Source organism: Rhinoderma darwinii, chromosome 2, assembly GCF_050947455.1.
Source record: "Rhinoderma darwinii isolate aRhiDar2 chromosome 2, aRhiDar2.hap1, whole genome shotgun sequence".
Taxonomy (NCBI): Eukaryota; Metazoa; Chordata; class Amphibia; order Anura; family Rhinodermatidae; genus Rhinoderma; species Rhinoderma darwinii.
This window is the reverse complement of record NC_134688.1, coordinates 421,645,890-421,663,137: the sequence shown is the minus strand read 5'-3', so window position 1 is coordinate 421,663,137 and position 17,248 is coordinate 421,645,890. Positions and strand designations below refer to the sequence as shown.

At 42.6% G+C, this 17,248-nt stretch overlaps 1 protein-coding gene across 2 annotated transcripts in view; it reads right to left on the bottom strand.

The window, feature by feature from the left end:
* Positions 1-629: 629 nt before the first annotated feature.
* The window catches only part of SUPT6H (SPT6 homolog, histone chaperone and transcription elongation factor), a 52,476-nt gene continuing 35,857 nt past the window's right edge, over positions 630-17,248 (bottom strand). For both annotated transcript variants that reach the window (XM_075854277.1, XM_075854276.1), the window contains exons 21-37: positions 15,487-15,622; positions 15,038-15,175; positions 14,785-14,952; positions 14,542-14,669; positions 14,239-14,446; positions 13,110-13,257; positions 12,340-12,482; positions 12,116-12,256; positions 11,839-12,034; positions 4,705-4,943; positions 4,121-4,234; positions 3,873-3,997; positions 3,656-3,768; positions 3,407-3,484; positions 3,139-3,311; positions 2,475-2,671; positions 630-1,654 (exon numbers count right to left, since the gene is read on the bottom strand). In XM_075854277.1, coding sequence (XP_075710392.1) covers positions 1,468-1,654; positions 2,475-2,671; positions 3,139-3,311; positions 3,407-3,484; positions 3,656-3,768; positions 3,873-3,997; positions 4,121-4,234; positions 4,705-4,943; positions 11,839-12,034; positions 12,116-12,256; positions 12,340-12,482; positions 13,110-13,257; positions 14,239-14,446; positions 14,542-14,669; positions 14,785-14,952; positions 15,038-15,175; positions 15,487-15,622 — 2,632 coding nt within the window. In that variant the 3' untranslated portion in view covers positions 630-1,467. The remainder of the gene's footprint in view (positions 1,655-2,474; positions 2,672-3,138; positions 3,312-3,406; positions 3,485-3,655; positions 3,769-3,872; positions 3,998-4,120; positions 4,235-4,704; positions 4,944-11,838; positions 12,035-12,115; positions 12,257-12,339; positions 12,483-13,109; positions 13,258-14,238; positions 14,447-14,541; positions 14,670-14,784; positions 14,953-15,037; positions 15,176-15,486; positions 15,623-17,248) is intronic.

Here is a 17,248-nt window from a genome sequence, read left to right as displayed (position 1 = left end):
ACTTATTTTACTAGTCCCACTAGGGGACTTTACTGTGCGATCTTCAGATCGCTGCTATAATGCTCTGGTATACTTCGTATACCAGAGCATTATTGCCTGTCAGTGTAAATCTGACAGGCAATCTGATAGGACGTGCCTCCGGCGCGTCCTAACAGGCATATGTCCAGGGCAGACCTGGGGGCTTTTATCAAGACCCCGGCTGCCATGACACCCCATCGGAGACCCGCGATTGCATTCGCGGGCCGCCGATGGGTGACAGAGGGAGCTCACTCCCTCTGTAAACAAAGTTAATTGCCGCGGTCGCTATTGACGGCGGCATTTAACGGGTTAAACGGCCGCAATCGAAGTAAACTTCGAACGTGGGCGTTGGAGTAGGAGCTCAGCTGTCATCAGACAGCTGAGCCCCGGCTCCAGCCTGCACGGGAGACCCGTGCAGGACTTAGACTAGGCAAACGTGAAAAGGCGTCAGCCTAGCCTAAGGCCCCTTAGTGACCGACGTGAAAAGGCGTATTGGTGGTCACTAAGGGGTTAAGTTCGTAAAGCACATAAATTGAAAAGGAAAGCGTTTCTCTTTGCCATTTTGAAAACACATAAAAGCCAATAAAGCAAAAAAGACAAGATTTGTTTTTTTGTTTCAGACCATTTATTTGCCTGCTGCAAAAACAAAAAAAGAAGAAAAAAATTAAAAATAAAACTATGGGTGCCGGCAGAATTCCAAAACACCTTCCACACTGCAATGTCAAAGATTAAAAAACGCTATAATCCATCACTTATGTTTGCAAAGAATGTGAAGCTCACAGCCTCAAACTTACGGTTAGGTGTTCACTGCAGTGGGTAGGGGAGTTACAGCAAAGAAGAAATAATAATAAATACATTTACCCAAATGTCTCCAACCAAAGGATAAGTTTGTTACTGTATGAAGCGTGTTCTTCTCACATCTTGCATCCCTTTGGCAGAAGAGCCCAGAACAGCTACCTCTGGCAGATTATGTTGTATACAGACATCTCCTATAAGCCCTTATTTCCAAGTGTCTCCATAGACCAGCTCTGATTGTTCAGCAGATACAGGAGAGTAGTGAGATCTTTGCTTCAGATCTCTCTTTATATTGCATTCTTTGGCAGAATATGCAATTTTAAATAAAAGTGAAGCCCATTCTATGTTTAAAACATAGGTCATAAAAACAGGTCGCTTACAGATATTTTTTTTCTTTACCCTAATGAGGCAAATATTACCCCTTTTCTTAGAAGTAAAAGAATACTTAGACATGAAACAATATGATATCGAGGCTTCGTGCTAGAGACATGATTTCTCCAGTACCGATCAAGTAAATACAGGCTTCACATGCGCATATTGACCCAGAAATCATAAACATGCTCGCTTTAGAGCATTTCATACGCTTGTTAAGATCGGGAGCATGGCTGTTCCACCGAGCCATTAAAAGTTAATTTTCACTTCACGCATACATTTTCACCGGTCCATTTCATCTAGTAGTGGTGTGGCATCCCCTGCAACCGACATGGGCGTACTTTCAATCATTGGGCTTGGTGAAGGACGTGGAGTTAAGCGCTGCTTCTGTTTCCGCCTCTCTGCCTCTTTTTCATGCAGCCATTTCTCGGCCATTTTTCCCCAGTCAATAGGCGTTTGACTGCTTGGTCTAGTAGTAAAAAAAAAAAAAGAAAAGCAAAAAAATTACATGTACAGCAGTGAATAATAAAAGGCCTCTCTATGTAAACAATTCACAGATTCAATTTGTTAAGGGCTTGAAAACCCACGATAAATAACGAGTGGGATAGAGACCATCATTGACACGCGATCCCTGGGACTCCCACTATGTTGTCTACCGGGTGTTTCTGCGCTCGCTGGCTACAGTACTGCTTTCAGTCGCGAATGATATGTTTCTCTAATCCCACTTTGTTATGAGCCTATTATATCATACAGGGGATGTGTTGCCGACCAGATGCAATTGTATGGGGATGAATGATCGGATTTACGATCATTCGTCCACATACATTCCGCCAATTGTTCCATGCTATATTGTTGATTGGCGCTCATTACCAGCCAGGAAATCTGGCCATGTAAAGAAAAAACCCTGACCCTACAGCGGGGCTTAAACTCAATAAAATTATAAAAACATCAATTAAGGCCAGTATAGAACAGATTAAAAAGGTTGTACGTGAAGCTGGCCACAACACATCAGATCCATTTTGGCGGATATGGACAACAATTTTACGTGTATAGGGGCAGCCAGACTTTATTTCAACACGGCCCCTCTGGAGATATGCGCTGCCAGAAAGGTCAGGCAGCTGTATTTGGCCATTCTTCCTGCTGAATAAACATGGATGCTTAACCAATTAAGGCGGCTTGCATGTTTATAGAGGAAAGGGGCAAACAGCTGTAGGCCAAATGATTGATCGGTTAACAGCTATCTTATGTGGGTGTATGGCCAGCATCGGCGATTAAAAAGTTGTACTCACTTGGACTGTTGCCTGTGCCGGGAACTTGAACTGCTTTGTGAATGGGAGGATTGTGGCGTAGGTGCTGGGGTGGGTGTGGCACTTGGTGGCAGCTGATGGTACTGTGGAGTAGTAATAGGCTGACTAGGAGTAGCATAGGAATAGCTTGGAGTCATCAGAGGAGTAGCCACAGGCTGCTGAGCTGGGGTTGTGAACACCTTAAGTCCCAAACAGAAGATATCAGTCAATGCAGTAAATTGAAAACACATATTTAAAAAAAAAAAAAAAAAAAAGGAATGAACATAAACGAATCACATATTCTGTGGATATACCTTAAAGGTCTAAATTGGGATAATCCCTTTAATGAATAATACATTTCCTTAATATTCTTTCAAAAGCACCTCAACAGCAATGTTAAAAGAATTGCTTTGAGAAAAAGATAATAAATGATGGTATATTTGTATGGAAATGGTATATAATGTGGAAACGGTGCTGAAGTACATTCCTGTGGACACATCAGCACAGAACCGCAGTCTGCACAGGAGTCCTGTGTGATAAACAGTGCCAACTATGACCAACTGTATAACTATTCTACACCAACAAACCAAAGATGGCAGGAATGGCAGCTACAAAAATAAAAGTTTACTATTGCCGTAAAGAATTGCTTTTCTTAGAAGAAACTTACATGATATGCACTGCTTCCACCGCCACTGCCTCCACCATAACCATACTGGCTGGATGCCCATTGAGCAGGTGTGGCATTAGGGTTTTGCCCATGTTGTCCAGTGACTGCAGCAATTGCATTAAACATCTGTGAAGTCATGTTTTGTGGCAGGGCATTGACAGCACGAGTGAGATCTGCAGAAAAAGATTGTAAAAAATAAAAGTTAAATGTATTGGATTTCATCTAGTTTGAAAGTAAAACACCTAACCACACAAATATAGGCACTTACCTGCAAGATTAATATTGGCAGGGGTGGCACTCATGGAGGCCGGAGTCCTAGTTCTGCTGCTGCTGCTTGGAGTAATACCTAATAAACAAAAAGTTTACACAGTCAGGTATTTTTGATTTTCCTCGGTTCCAACTGATGACATACAAAGCAATATCCTGGAAAATACACAAGTCAATTCATAGTGGCTACATTAGAAACATGAAGAGATTGATCTATTAAAAGGCACACTAAATCGAGAACAGAACCTACCTGGAACAGGATCCTGGTAGTGGTCTTTAAACCACCTAAAAAGTCCATTGACCGTATGGAATACTTGCCCCCGGTATCTGAAGCCTTCAGGTGTTACAGTGACATATTCCACTCTAAGCCAGAACACAATGGAAAAATTTTAAATGGCTGCATTTCTGGTAAGCAAGTGGCTTCCTTTCTCAACAAGCTGAAAGAGTCCAGTTAACCGCGCACTTACCTTGGTTTAGCTCGTGGCTGATATCCCAGTAAAAATTTCCCAGGAAGTTCTTTACTGGTACATATGAAATATGGAATGAATGTAGGTTTTTCCTTCTTGGTTTTTACTAAGAGCTCTTCTAGTTTCTGTATATAAAAACAAAAAAAAAAACTTTTTTTTTTTCTTAATCTCCCCGCAGAACATGAATATTTATTACGGCAGTGTTTCTGAAATCCAGCCTTAGAGAACCACAGGTCATACACACTAACCTTCTTGTCTCCATTGTTACAGTCTTGGTAGTACTTGTGATTGATTAGATCTCGTGCAAAAGAAGCCATTGGTTGGACAAATCGAGCAATGATTTCATCCAGGTCCTCAAATTCCTATAGGAAATTAAAAGAAAAAAAGAAACAAATTTAGCTACAACACAAAGTGATATTTCTAACAATTAACATTAAGAAATAAAAACAATTATGCGATTTTGTTAAAGAAAATTTTCGCTCACTAAAGAAATGTATCTCATGTACACAAGATATGCCTTAAATAGCGGATAGGTGGGTGTCCCACCTCTGGGACCTCCACCTATCGGAACAGAGATCTTGTTTCCGTAACTCCTGTACACTTCATTTAATCTCCATATATGTCAGGGTTCTCCCTTTTCGTCCAATTGGTTAAAAACCTAGTAGTGGAACCCCTTACCTATCAGACATTTTAATATACCCTGTGAATATGCTATACATATCTTGGGGAAACCCCCTTCAAAACGTAATATTTCTCAGCATCATTTACATAGCTATATTTAAAAAAATGTGAAAATCCTGCCATTTTGTATTCTAGGACCACTTTAGCACACCTCATTATTAATCCATAGCGTAGACCCCAAGCTGAAGGCATTTTCTTTCCCCTCCTCTCGTATATCCACGTGTTGGTAGATCCCTTCGCTGACTTTCCAAGTGACCGTTAGATGATTTTCTCCTTTACTGCTTGGCCGAATGATGACATCTCCCTGATCCATGGTCTCCATCATCTTCTCTGCTTGCTTGAAGTTTATATTGTGGAAAGATGGATGTGCAATAACTCGCTTGATGTAAGCTGCAAGTGAAAACGCTTAATATTAGTAACCATCTTGTGAATTGTTACCACTGTAGTTTGAAGAGGCTGCTGTCTTCTAGTGCAGCCAGAACAATAAAGCAGCCACCAACTCAAATATGTTCACAGACTACAACAAATATGGTATTCAACATATCCGCACATCAAATGCAATAGGTATTGTTACATTTTTTTTAAATGGGTCATCTGCTTTATCGCCAAATTAGTGCATATAGATTCTACAGGGGAAATCCTGGTCAGATTCTTCCGAGCGGCTATTCCTCTTGAAGATTCGGCTTTTCCACAGATTAATTTTTTAAATAGGTGCTGTGGAATTCTTTATTTCCACCAGTGGGACCCCCTCGGTCAGAAAAACAGCCACACAAAAATAATACATTCCTAATCGTCCTCGGCAGCACCCATGGGTCATGTGTTCCAACCCGAAATACAGGAGAGAACCTACTAAAAAGCAGCAACAAAGAGTTAATCCCAAGCACCTCCTTTAGACAATGAAGGCTCCAGTTACCCTTCGGTGTGTGACATTTTTGTTCTGTCCCCTATAGGACAGGTAGGTCGGTGAGGTTCTCTTCCAACCAGGTAAGCAGCAACAGTCGTCGTACATTGTAATGGTATTTTTTCTTATCTTATGTTGTTTTCTTATCTCTTTCAGAGCCGGCTGAGGGAGGGCCAGCTTGCGCGGTTTCAACACCACAGTCCTGGCCGGGGGTGCCTGCCAGTTAAACTGAACGCCACTTATATCAAAATACCTGTGTTAGTACACCAGGGGTGTCTGGTGTCCTCACTGTAGGAGCGACTTTCTGTGTCTCCCTGTCCCTTTCCCATGTATGGTTTGTACACATGCTGGGGATATTCAAAGATGGCGCCTGCAGCGCTTCCTGTTTAGAGGTAAACCCCGCACCAGGTCAGGATCTGCCGGCCTGGTTTTAGTTCCAGTGTGCCAGGCAGTGGATCCCTCCAGCAGGAAAGGTGAGCTATGCTCCTGGTATTGTCATGTATATACGCCTGGCCTCTTTTCTGTGTCTTTTCTTTGGGCTACATTAACCACTTCTGGACCGCCCATTGACAATTAAGAACCGCCAGGACGTTTATAAACTCGAGGGCCGTTCTAGTACGTCCTGCAGAGATAGCCTGTTTGCCGCACTGTGGCGGCATTTAGCTCCGTGATACAGCGGTTTCTAGACTCCTGACAAAAAAACTGGATTTTGGGAATAGCTTCAAGTCCATCTATAGACTTGATGAAAACGACTGTTTCCTGGGATTCTCCTGCAAAAATTCTTCCTGCAGAAGATTCTTCTCTTCTAAAGAACCCACTATGCAGAAGAGCTGATACTTCACCAAAGATTTACTCCATTTCTGCAGCTCTATGTGAAGCCTGCCATAGCTGCTGTTAAAAGAGCTGGTTAAAGGGAAATGAAACTTTTTTTTTTTTTTTAAGTTACTTACTTCTATTATATTTTTTACGTTTTTTTGCTGTATTTTTTTTTTTTACTTCCACATGGTGGAAAGTATTAAAAATTAAATAATAATTTGACATGTTTTCCTATGTTGGCCACCAGGGGGAGCACTTCCCAGAATTACAGCAAGGTGAATAAGGCAAAGCAATCTGACTCACAGCTGCCGTAAATGTGGGAGGGAATCTCACCCCCCCTCCTATAAGCCAGGAAAAGGTGTCTTTAAAATTGCTAAGCAGTGTCCGGCTACCATTTTGGGTGTGATTGTTGAAATGCAGCTCGCAGAAGCTATAGGACACCCCAAAAGGCTAAGGGTATGTTCACACGCTCACTAAACAAAGGGAAAACAGCTCCTGATTTTCAGACATTTTTTAATCAAACTCGTGTTCCTGGCTGCGTTTTTTACGTTCGTTTTTGGAGCGGTTTTTCTATAGAGTCAATGAAAAACGGCTCCAAAAACATCCCAAGAAAAGATATGCACTTCTTTTTGGCGGGCGTCTATTTACTTGCCGTTTTTGGAAAATGGCCGCGTAAAAAAACGCCCCATCGGAACAGAACAACGTATTTCCCATTGAAACCAATGGGCAGATTTTTGTACACGTTCTGCTTCCGATTTTTCAGCCGTTTTTCGAGACGTCCCGAAAAACGGCTGAAAACACTGCGTGTGAACATACCCTTAGAATGATGAAAGTGAAGTGAATGACTTTTCAGTTGACAGGTTCACACGGCGTGTATTTGACACATTTTTTTTGGCGCATTTTACATGCCTCTCCTGCAAAATGTCTTTATCTCTCCATCCTGCTGACAGTCTCCTCCATTATCCCCACCACCCAATCTTGCTGACAGTTTCCTCCAGCATCACCATACAATCCTGCTGACAGTCTCCTCCAGCATCACTGTCAGCAAGATTGTATAGCAACTCTAGAGGAGACTGTCAGCAGTATTGGGTGGTGATGCTGGAGGAGACTGTTAGCAAGATTGGGTGGGAACGCATCCCCATACAATCTTGCGGACAGTCTCCTCCATCGTCCCCATACAATCTTGCTGACAGTCTCCTCCATCGTCCCCATACAATCTTGCTGACAGTCTCCTCCATCGTCCCCATACAATCTTGCTGACAGTCTCCTCCGCAGTAGAGGAGACTGTCACACCACTCTGTGATAGGAATAACAATCTCCTGCTGACAGTCTCCTCCCCGACCTCCTGCTGACGAATACCTCACCTCCTCACCCGATCACAGCCCGCACACCGTCCACACTGACAATACATCTAGCGCGCGCCGGGGAAGGGCCCGCCGGGGGTCACGAGAGCGGGGGTCTGTGAGAGAGAGGGACAGAGACACACACGCCTTACCTGCAGTGCAGCCGGTCTTCATAATGGCGCCTGCTATCTCCCTACAAAACAGCTTCTCTGCTGTGTGACTGACCTGCGTCTGCGCAGTACAGAGCCAGATAGCAGAGGCAATGAACGGCTCCCGTTCATTGTGTCCTATGCCCTGCAGCTTCCGTATTCCATCTGTGTATGTGTCGTTAACAGACACATACACAAATGATATAAAACATGGCAGCCGCCAGTACAGTAAGAAAGTGTCAATAAAAAAAACGTGTGTGTGAAAAATTAAATAAAGTCAATATAATATTTTATTAAATAAAAACACAAATTAATTAAAATAAATAAATCATGACACTGTTCTTTTAAGTCAGCTATTTAATGACACAGAAGCAGGAAAACCTAGAGACCAAATTCTGCAGATGATCCCTATGATGAAAGCCTCCTCAGACTTCCTTTGTGATTTTCCCCTGGATGTTTTGCGTCTGTCTTCCAAGGAGAGGGCGCTTTCTAATACTGCCAGACGTGTGGTTTGGCTTAAACCCTGGTTTAGTGATATGGCCTCAAAGAATATTTTTTGCTCATTGCCTTTCCAGCCAGGGTATCTTTTTGGGGAACAATTCAATAAGATTTTATAGAATCTTAAAGGGAATGTGTTGCCAGAAAAACATGTTTTTTTTTAAAAAATTAAACATTTAGTGTGTGGGTGATTAAACATTGTTCAAATTTTTTTTATTTTTTTCGCGAGTCAGGAAATATTATAAATTTTTTCTAATTTATAATACTACCCATTTTTGGTCACTAGATGGAGCTAGTTCCCAAAATTGCAGCATTGCAACATTGGGTTAAAAGCCCTCGCTCTAGTGAGCTCTCAGCATCCCCCCCTCCTTTATCCTGGCTAGTGCCGGGATAAACGAGGGGTTTGAAAGGTTTAACCTCCTACACTGTGTGTCGCCATTTTTTGAGGTAACCCACAGTGTAGTAGGTTTACATACAGTAGTAAACACACACAAACACTAACATACATTGAAATCTCTTACCTGCTCCTGCCGCCGCGGCTCCCTCCGGCCCGTCCGCTCCCTTTGCTGCCGCTGTTCCATGTGCACAAGTCCGGAAGCCGCGACCGGAAGTAGTAATATTACTGTCCGGCCGCGACTTCCGGTCCACAGGAAAATGGCGCCGGACGGCGCCAATTTCGAATAGGACTGTGTGGGAGCGGCGCATGCGCAGTTCCCACACAGACGCCGTACACGGCAGTCAATGGGACGGGAGCCGTTCGCAGTCCCTATGGGACTGTGGCTGCCGTATTCCATGTCTGTGTGTGTCGTTAATCGACACACACAGAAATGGAACAAAAAATGGCAGCCCCCATAGGGAAGAAAAAGTGTAAAAATAAGAAACAGTAAAACACAAACACACAAATGAAAATAAACGTTTATATTACAGCACTAACATCTTTAACATATAAAAAAATTATTTGTGATGACACTGTTCCTTTAATGAAGAAAGGGGTAATTTTTTCCCAGGTTCGTCAGCAAGAAGGAGATTTCGTCCAGGTAGAATCTCTAGATGATCTCCTTCTAGGGGTTCTAGTTTGGGGGGAAAGACCTTTTTGGCCCCTTAATAGGCAACAGTCACTACGAAGAAGAGCGGATTCTGACAAATCCATAAGAAGCCTTCAGCTCCTCCCTCTAAGACTGATTTTTGACGCCAGAAGTCTGCCACCCCTGGTAGGTGGCAGGCTGACACATATCTACCACATCTGGCAAGCTACCACCACAGGCTCCTAGGTGCTAAAAATAATAAAGGAAGGTTATTCTCTAGAATTTGCTTGTCCTCAGCCAACCAAATTTCTCCTCAACCCAGGAAATCGTCCTCGGGTCACCTCCTTATTGAAGGAATTTGTAAAAAGCCTTAGAACCTGTTCCTCCAACAGTGTTCAAAGAGCTTCTACTCTCTCGTATTTCCGGTCCCCAAGCCCGGAAACAGATGGACTTATAATAGAGCTGAGAGGTCTCAACAAGTGCCTTTGCAAGAAAAGATTCAAGATGGAGACTTTCAAGTCTGCAGCTGCACTAATTACAGGAGACGTAATGGCAAAATTAGATCTCAGGAATGCATACTTGCACATTCCGATTCATCCAGACCACAGACGCTACCTCCGGCTTGCTTATCCTCATATTGGCGAGATAATACATCTCCAATTTGCAGACCATATGTTGTCTAGAAGACCCTGGATTTGTCATAAATTGGGAGAAATCCCATCTAGTCCCCAGCAGAACTCAAGTTCCTGGGATTACAGTTGGACTCTGTGGCCATGAAAACCTTCCTCCCACTGGAGAAGATAAAGGCTATCATAGAGGGAATCCTGTCTGTTCTCAGCAGCCGCACTATTTCCATCAGAGTGGCCATGAGAGTTTTAGGCCTTTTAACAACAGCTATAGAAGCAGTACCATGGGCCAAAGCCTTTACCATCAGCTATCCTGAGGAATTGGGTCAAGGACACAGCAGGCTTAGCCCGCAGATTCTCCATCACTCTACAGACACCTTTGGGAACACTGGACTAAGGGCATTTGGAGTTCCCAAGACAGGAGGAGATCCTCCAACTTCAGGGAGATGAAGGCGGTGAGGTTGGCATTGTAGCATTTCAAGAGCAGAATCAGGGGTACCCATGTGAGGATCCAATCAGACAATTTGGTAACGGTCTTCTACCTGAACAAACAGGGAGGCACTAGATGTCGTCTTCTGGAAGCAGAGTACGCAAGGATTATGACCTGGGCAGAATGCCATTTAGCCAGCATTTCGGCAGTTCACATCAGGGGCATCGACAACTTATCAGCAGATCTCCTCAGCAGACAGCAGCTCAAACCCAGCGAGTGGGAGTTGAACCGAGACGTCTTTCAACTGTTGGCGCAGAAGTGGGGATTGCCACAACTAGATCTGATGGCAACATCTGCCAACAAGAAACTCCCACAGTTCTGTGCCTTAAGCAGGCTTGGAAATCCAGTGGCTCTGAACGCGTTTTCCTTGTCCTGGGAGGGGAGATCCCTCTACCTATTTCCCCCTATTCCGCTAATCCAGAGGTGTCCAGTGAAGATCAGGCAGGACAAGGCCAAAGTTCTGGTGATTATCCCATTTTGGCCCAGGAGGGCATGGTTTCAGGCCTTGTTAGAAATTTTGAAAGGAACTTACTGGCGCTTACCCCTCAGAGAAGATCTTCTCCTCCAGGGAGGCTTTCTCCATCCCAGCTTCAAGCTCCACCTGACGGCCTGGATATTGAAAGGCTGAATCTGGTACCGTCCTTCCTCCCAAAGGTTTATTCTGAAGCTAATCTAAACCAGGAAATGTACTTACCTGTGTCCTCCCTGCCCAACAGTGAGGTTGACGATTAGCCGCTACTACTCCTATATGTTGAGAGCTGTTTCTATCTACCTCCAGAGAAGCTCTGACTTCAGGTGGTGCCTGAAGGTTTTCATGCCCATTCAACTAGATCCACCGCAGCCGCCTGGGCAGAAATTGGAGAGGTGCCTCTACGGTTCGTCTACAGGACAGCATCCTGGATGTCAGCTTATACTTTCCTAGAGCACTAGAAGCTGGACATCCCTCCCTCCGAGCGTTCAGCCTTTGGCACCAGAATAAGAAGTAAAGCAATTCAAGACCCACCCGTATTGTCCTAAGCTATCTAAGTCCCATGGGTGCTGCCGAGGATGATTAGGAAGACGAAAATTTGCTTACCTGAAATTTTCTTTTCCTTGAGTCCGAGGCAGCAGTAACCCACCCAATAAATTTAATTGCACTTCGTGTGCTTGTCATTATTTCACACACCTAAGGGTAACTGGAGCCTTTATCAACTAAGGGAGGGGCTTGGGATTAACTCTTTGCGACTGCTTTTTAGTAGGTTTGGTCCTTTATTTTGGGTTGGAACACATGACTCATGGGTGCTGCCTCGGGCTCAAGGAAAAGAAAATTTCAGGTAAGCAAATTTTCGTCATATTGCCATGTGGTAGGGAACACAAGAATACTAGCTCACACTCTTTAAACACTATAAACCAATCAAATTCATGTTAGCCCACAGAAATCCATCACAAATGACTTACTTGTGCGCTGCTGTTTCTTCTTCAGGTCTTCCTCTTCTTTCTGATGTGCAGCCTCTGTATCAAAGTCATAATAAGTGTCCTTGGGTAACTTCCACTCATTGTTTTTGTCCATCAGATCAGATGTACGGCAAGTCATGTCCACACCGAACTTCTCAATGTTAATTTTCATTATTCGACAATGGACTGTCATGCCCACCTATAATGGAGAACAGATTAGTCCATTAGTTATTCTATCAGCAACATAATGTGCGTTAACAACTGCTGAAAACCAGCATACCTTTACTCTTTCTTCGGGCCGCTTCACTACTTTATCACTGATGAACTTAGTTGGAATGAAGCCAGTTACACCATTGTCCAGCCTGGTTTTAACACCAACTGCTTGACCAGGACAGGATCCACTGTCAAAATGATTCCATACCTGTAGCATAGATTAAGCAACCGGTTATATCTCATGAAATAAGCAGCAGGTATAATTTAGCTTCATGTATCTGCTTTATCTACCTCACTGAGCTCTGGAAAGTTATCCTGCTGACAGAATGGACACTGCCAAAGACCCGTCTCGTCATTCCGGATTGCCTGGTCATAACTTTCACCTTGGGGTCGTCTGTGTGCAATTCCAGTCACATTACAAGTGATAAGTTTACCTGAAAAAGAGAACGTTGGCAACTTAATGAGACGCTATACAAAGCAGGTATCTCTGAGGAAAATGTAGGACAATATATATCAATACCACGTCAGCGGCAAACTCCAAAATTACGTTTATGGCCCGACTTACAAGCAGATCTCTGCTTGCCCCTCAAATTTAAATTTTCTTGAAAAGGGACATTCTGGAGATACCCCTCTTCTAAGCCACAGCTAAAGATTGGCAAAGACAATGAAGCCCCACTGTCATCAGCAACTTGGGAGTCAGCGTAAGAAATACACCTGCCCACTACATAACACGATGACAATATGATAACTGGGCAGCGCGCGGTCATCAGCCAACCAAAAACTTTGTACGGGAAATACTCCAGCTGCCAATAATAGCAACCACAGATAATGGCGCATATTTACCAATACTGGCATGTGCTAATTGAAGAATTAGACACACTGATATAAATTTGTGCCTGGCATAGCTCACTGAAAGGTTTTTTATGTGGAAAAAGTGATGGAACTCATTTTGTAAACAAGCTGCACACCAGAGAAGGAGGTATAACATGCAGAAGGAGTATACATGCAAGTATTTTAAACGTTACTAGAAGCGGGTTACCAAGTTGAATCAGTTTAATCACCTATGTAGAAAGTCTCTGGCGTTTCCCTGGTCAGCAAATTGAAAACCTCTTCAGGGTTGTGTGATCGGTATGGAGTCCTAAGGTCTTTGTATCTGCAGCTGAGCTCCGCACGAATATCATATAATGTAATATGTTTATCTCCATAACCCTGTAAAGATATATTTACCGTTTTACTCAAAAGCAATGAGACATAATATGGGATATGTAGTACCGACCAGAGTCAGTCACTTTATCAACAAAGAAATTTTAATTCTCCTTAAAGGATTGCATTGAAAATTCTGCAGCAAATCCAACCCACAATCTGCAGGGAAATCCGCCAGAAAATCGGCACAAATCTATGCAGATTATCCGCAACGAAAAAGAGCCGAGCATTAAAAACACAAAAATAAATCAAACAACAAAAAACACACTATAAGAACACAAGGGGAGAGGAGTATTTTATTTAAAAATGTAAAAACTCTTCACCCCCCCCCCCCCCCCCATTGACTTTAAAATTCGGAAAAAAGCCTAAAATATTAACGTTTAAAAAAAACAAAAAACAACTTTGTGCTCTTTTGCAGCAGAAATTTACATGCTGCAGATTTTAAAAATCCATTGCAGATTTCCACGTGGAAAATTTCTGCAGGGTGTGGTTGAGATTTGTTAAAATCTAATACATTTTGCTGCTATTGTAATACACTGTGTATTTTCCGTCCGCAGCAAACACTACATCTGAACGTAGCGTTTCGTATCGCCGCATGTTTTAGTTGACAAGGATTATCAAATAAACATTTTCACATACCAATAAACTGTACTTTCCAAAGAATGGAGAACCAAATTACTACTTTAAAGCACAGTAAAATGCAACACCTTAGTGGAAAATACTCAAACACAAGACCAGACATTCTGGAAAAACACTATCCATATGGTCGCCAGGAGTCGAAAAACAACTAGATGGCACTTAATAGTGGAAAACAAACTAATTTGGCTAGATTTACTAAAATATTATACGGTTCATAAAAAAAAAAAAAAAAAAATAGATTGAGGCTAAATCCCCATTGCCAGTAGATTATTGAATGCACTTTCATGCCGTTGGCAATGCACTTGTTTTATGGGGTAAAATAAACAAGTAGCTTTGTATAAAACCAACCTGTCTCTCAAGTTCCTCAGCGAATGCATCCAGATCTAGATCTTTTAATCTTTCAGGATTTTCTAGAATCTCTTCTAGCGCTCCAGCAGGGTTGGCATCTTCAGCTGACTCATCATACTCCAAGGCATCTACCGCCATCTTGCGAGCCCACTCATACGTTTCGGGGTGCACGCGTGAGCCATCTAGGACTTCAATGTAGGAGTCCGTACTAGAAGGTGTCAAATCAGAAAAGGTAATAACTAGGCAGGTTTAAGCACAGATCTGTCCCGTGCTTTACAATGTCAACTTCAAACTAAAACTAACCTGTCACCGAGAGAATTGGTGTCAATCTTAATGAATCCAGCACAGTTGATGAAGACTTTTGGACCCATGTGACACATAGTAACCAGCTGAGTGCGATTTTCCAACCGTGTGTTATTCTGCTTAAGGATCTGAAAAGCACCAACACATTCAAATTAGTTTAGCCTTGTGAAAGCACTAAAAATGGGGAATAACATTGTGCCAGGAATTTTCATTGGCAACGCGAGGAGAAGAAAAGCTACTTGCCTTTAGCAGGTGAGCACCTTTACGTAATCCAAGTCCACAGACATATTGTATGAGCGACTGTGTGTAGGGGTGAGAAATGGCCCTATTGACATCCACTCCCACCTCATTTACTCGGTTGATAAATTCACAATACAGGGCATTAAGCAATTCCTCTTTCACTACGTGATCCTAGTATCACAGAAGAATTAGAACATAAGAATGCAAGATGGTCTTAGAAAGAGTAAGCCGTGCAAAAGCATTAAAAAACACTTACTTGTAATGGATGCAATTTTAGACACAAGATATCATCATCAGAGCTGCAGACCTGAGAAAACTCAATCAAGGGGTCTTGGATACGTCGAGCAATGGAAACCGCCTGGCGTAGAATTGGAGGGTAATCTCGGAAGTCATTCTGTGAAACAAATAAATATCAAAGAGATGAAGCAGTTTAAAAAGATGAAGTGGAAAATAGACAATTACTAAGACAAAGTAAAATATTTTTTTTCATCAAACCATCTACATGCATTACAGTGAAACATCTCCAAACACCACCACCTTATCCAGACCAGATTTTCAGTTCTACCATACACTATGCATACTGCCCATCTGCTTTGAGAAGGCCCTAGAGGACCACCTTTTAATGCAATTTCGGCTGGTGATCTCAAAGAAGTTTCACTGTATAAAGTTAGGCAATCTCTATGTAGCAGAGTTTTAACATCTTACTTCAGATTTTTTGCAGTTCATATACAAAACTGACAATTCATTGTCCACCATTTCCACCCCAATCGATGACATTTGTTGGGCTTGCTCAAGTTCATGAACAATGCGTTTAACATCCTCAACCATCATTTGTGCATCTCTGAAATAAAGTAATCGTCATAAGTTAGAAAGTACAGACAAATTGTATATATATATATAGACTTTTCAAAGTTCAGGTAAGCAGGTAGGACGTGTCACTGTGATCATAAAACGTTGATCAGTGAGAATCTGACCATTGGGACCCACACTAATCCGGAGAAAATAGCTTGTTGTAGACCCGGCCCCTGATGGAGAGCAGAATGCGCCTGCTTGTTCTCATCCCATTGAAGCGAATGGGAAGTACTGAAAGTGGCAAGCGCTCAAGTTTTTCAAAAAACTTCTATATTCAGAGATCATCTAAAATGTACATGTAGCACGTAGATATGACCTCCGTGTTTAGTCTACTATTGCCATTTCACAAAAATAATTCGCTAAAAAAAATTAAAAAGTCCCTTTCTTCTGTTTGCTCTTCAACGTCAGAGAAAGCCAAGTTATCTTCTAATAGCAATGCGATAGAACAAGCCTCAATGAAAAAACTATGTAAAAAAAAGCTTCAAAGAGTAGCATGAAATCCAAATATTAAAGGGGTTAACCCATGAACCATTTTCATACCAAATCTCCAGAAATGCTGTTAATAGCCATTTGCAGAGTTTCTACCATATAAAAATACCGCCTTAATATTTTTTGCTTCTCTGAGTACCCCTTGGTCGTGCTGCTGGGGGAGGTGCCTGAGCAGAATTAGTCTCCCAAAGCCCCCCCCCCCCCCTCCCCATCTGGCAGCTGACAATATAGTCTCTTACTCTCTTCTTACTTTCCCTGCAGATAGGTAAACATGGGATCCAGAGTAGTGAAGATATATACTGTGTGACATCCACAGTATGCACTCACTTACAAACCAATGAAGATATAATTAAAGTGTACCTGCACTTTTGATATGGCTTTTCAGAATAAGCGGTCACGTGTGTACATGAAGAATAACACTATTTCTGGCCATTATATGGCTTATATTATGAATTTTCTAGAAATTTTCCCCTCTGCAGGCTCTCTAATTCCCAGTTTTATTTGAGCTGGTGAGTGGAGCCTAACAGCTATCATGTCTTCTATACACTGCACACAGAGATAGGAGGGCAGGGTGTTGTCTTCTATCACATTATATATATATATATATAGCTGAGAACACAGAACTAGGGTGAGATATAAACCTTACTAAGAGAAGCTGCAGCACGTCTGTGTGCATCGATCATCTCTCTCTTTTTATGGGCAACTGTAATCTTTAATGATCCCTTAGGCTTCGTTCACATTTGCGCCAGGGTCCCGTTCCGACGTACTTCCTGTTGGAGCTTTCTGTCGGAACAGGACCCTGACTGACACAAACCAAAGATTTCCGTTTCCATCACCATTGATTTCAATGGTGACGGATCCGGTGCCAATAGTTTCCGTTTGTCTCCGTTGTGCAAGGGTTCTGTCGTTGAATAGCATAGTCGACTACACTATTGATTCCATCAAAACGATGGAACCCCTGCACAACTGAGGCAAACGGAAACTATTTACACCGGATCGGTCACCATTGAAATCAATGGTGACGGAAACGGAAATCTTTGGTTTGTGTCAGTCAGGGTCCTGTTCCGACAGAAAGCTCCAACAGGAAGTACCCTTGGTTTCCGTTTGTGTCAGTCAGGGTCCCATT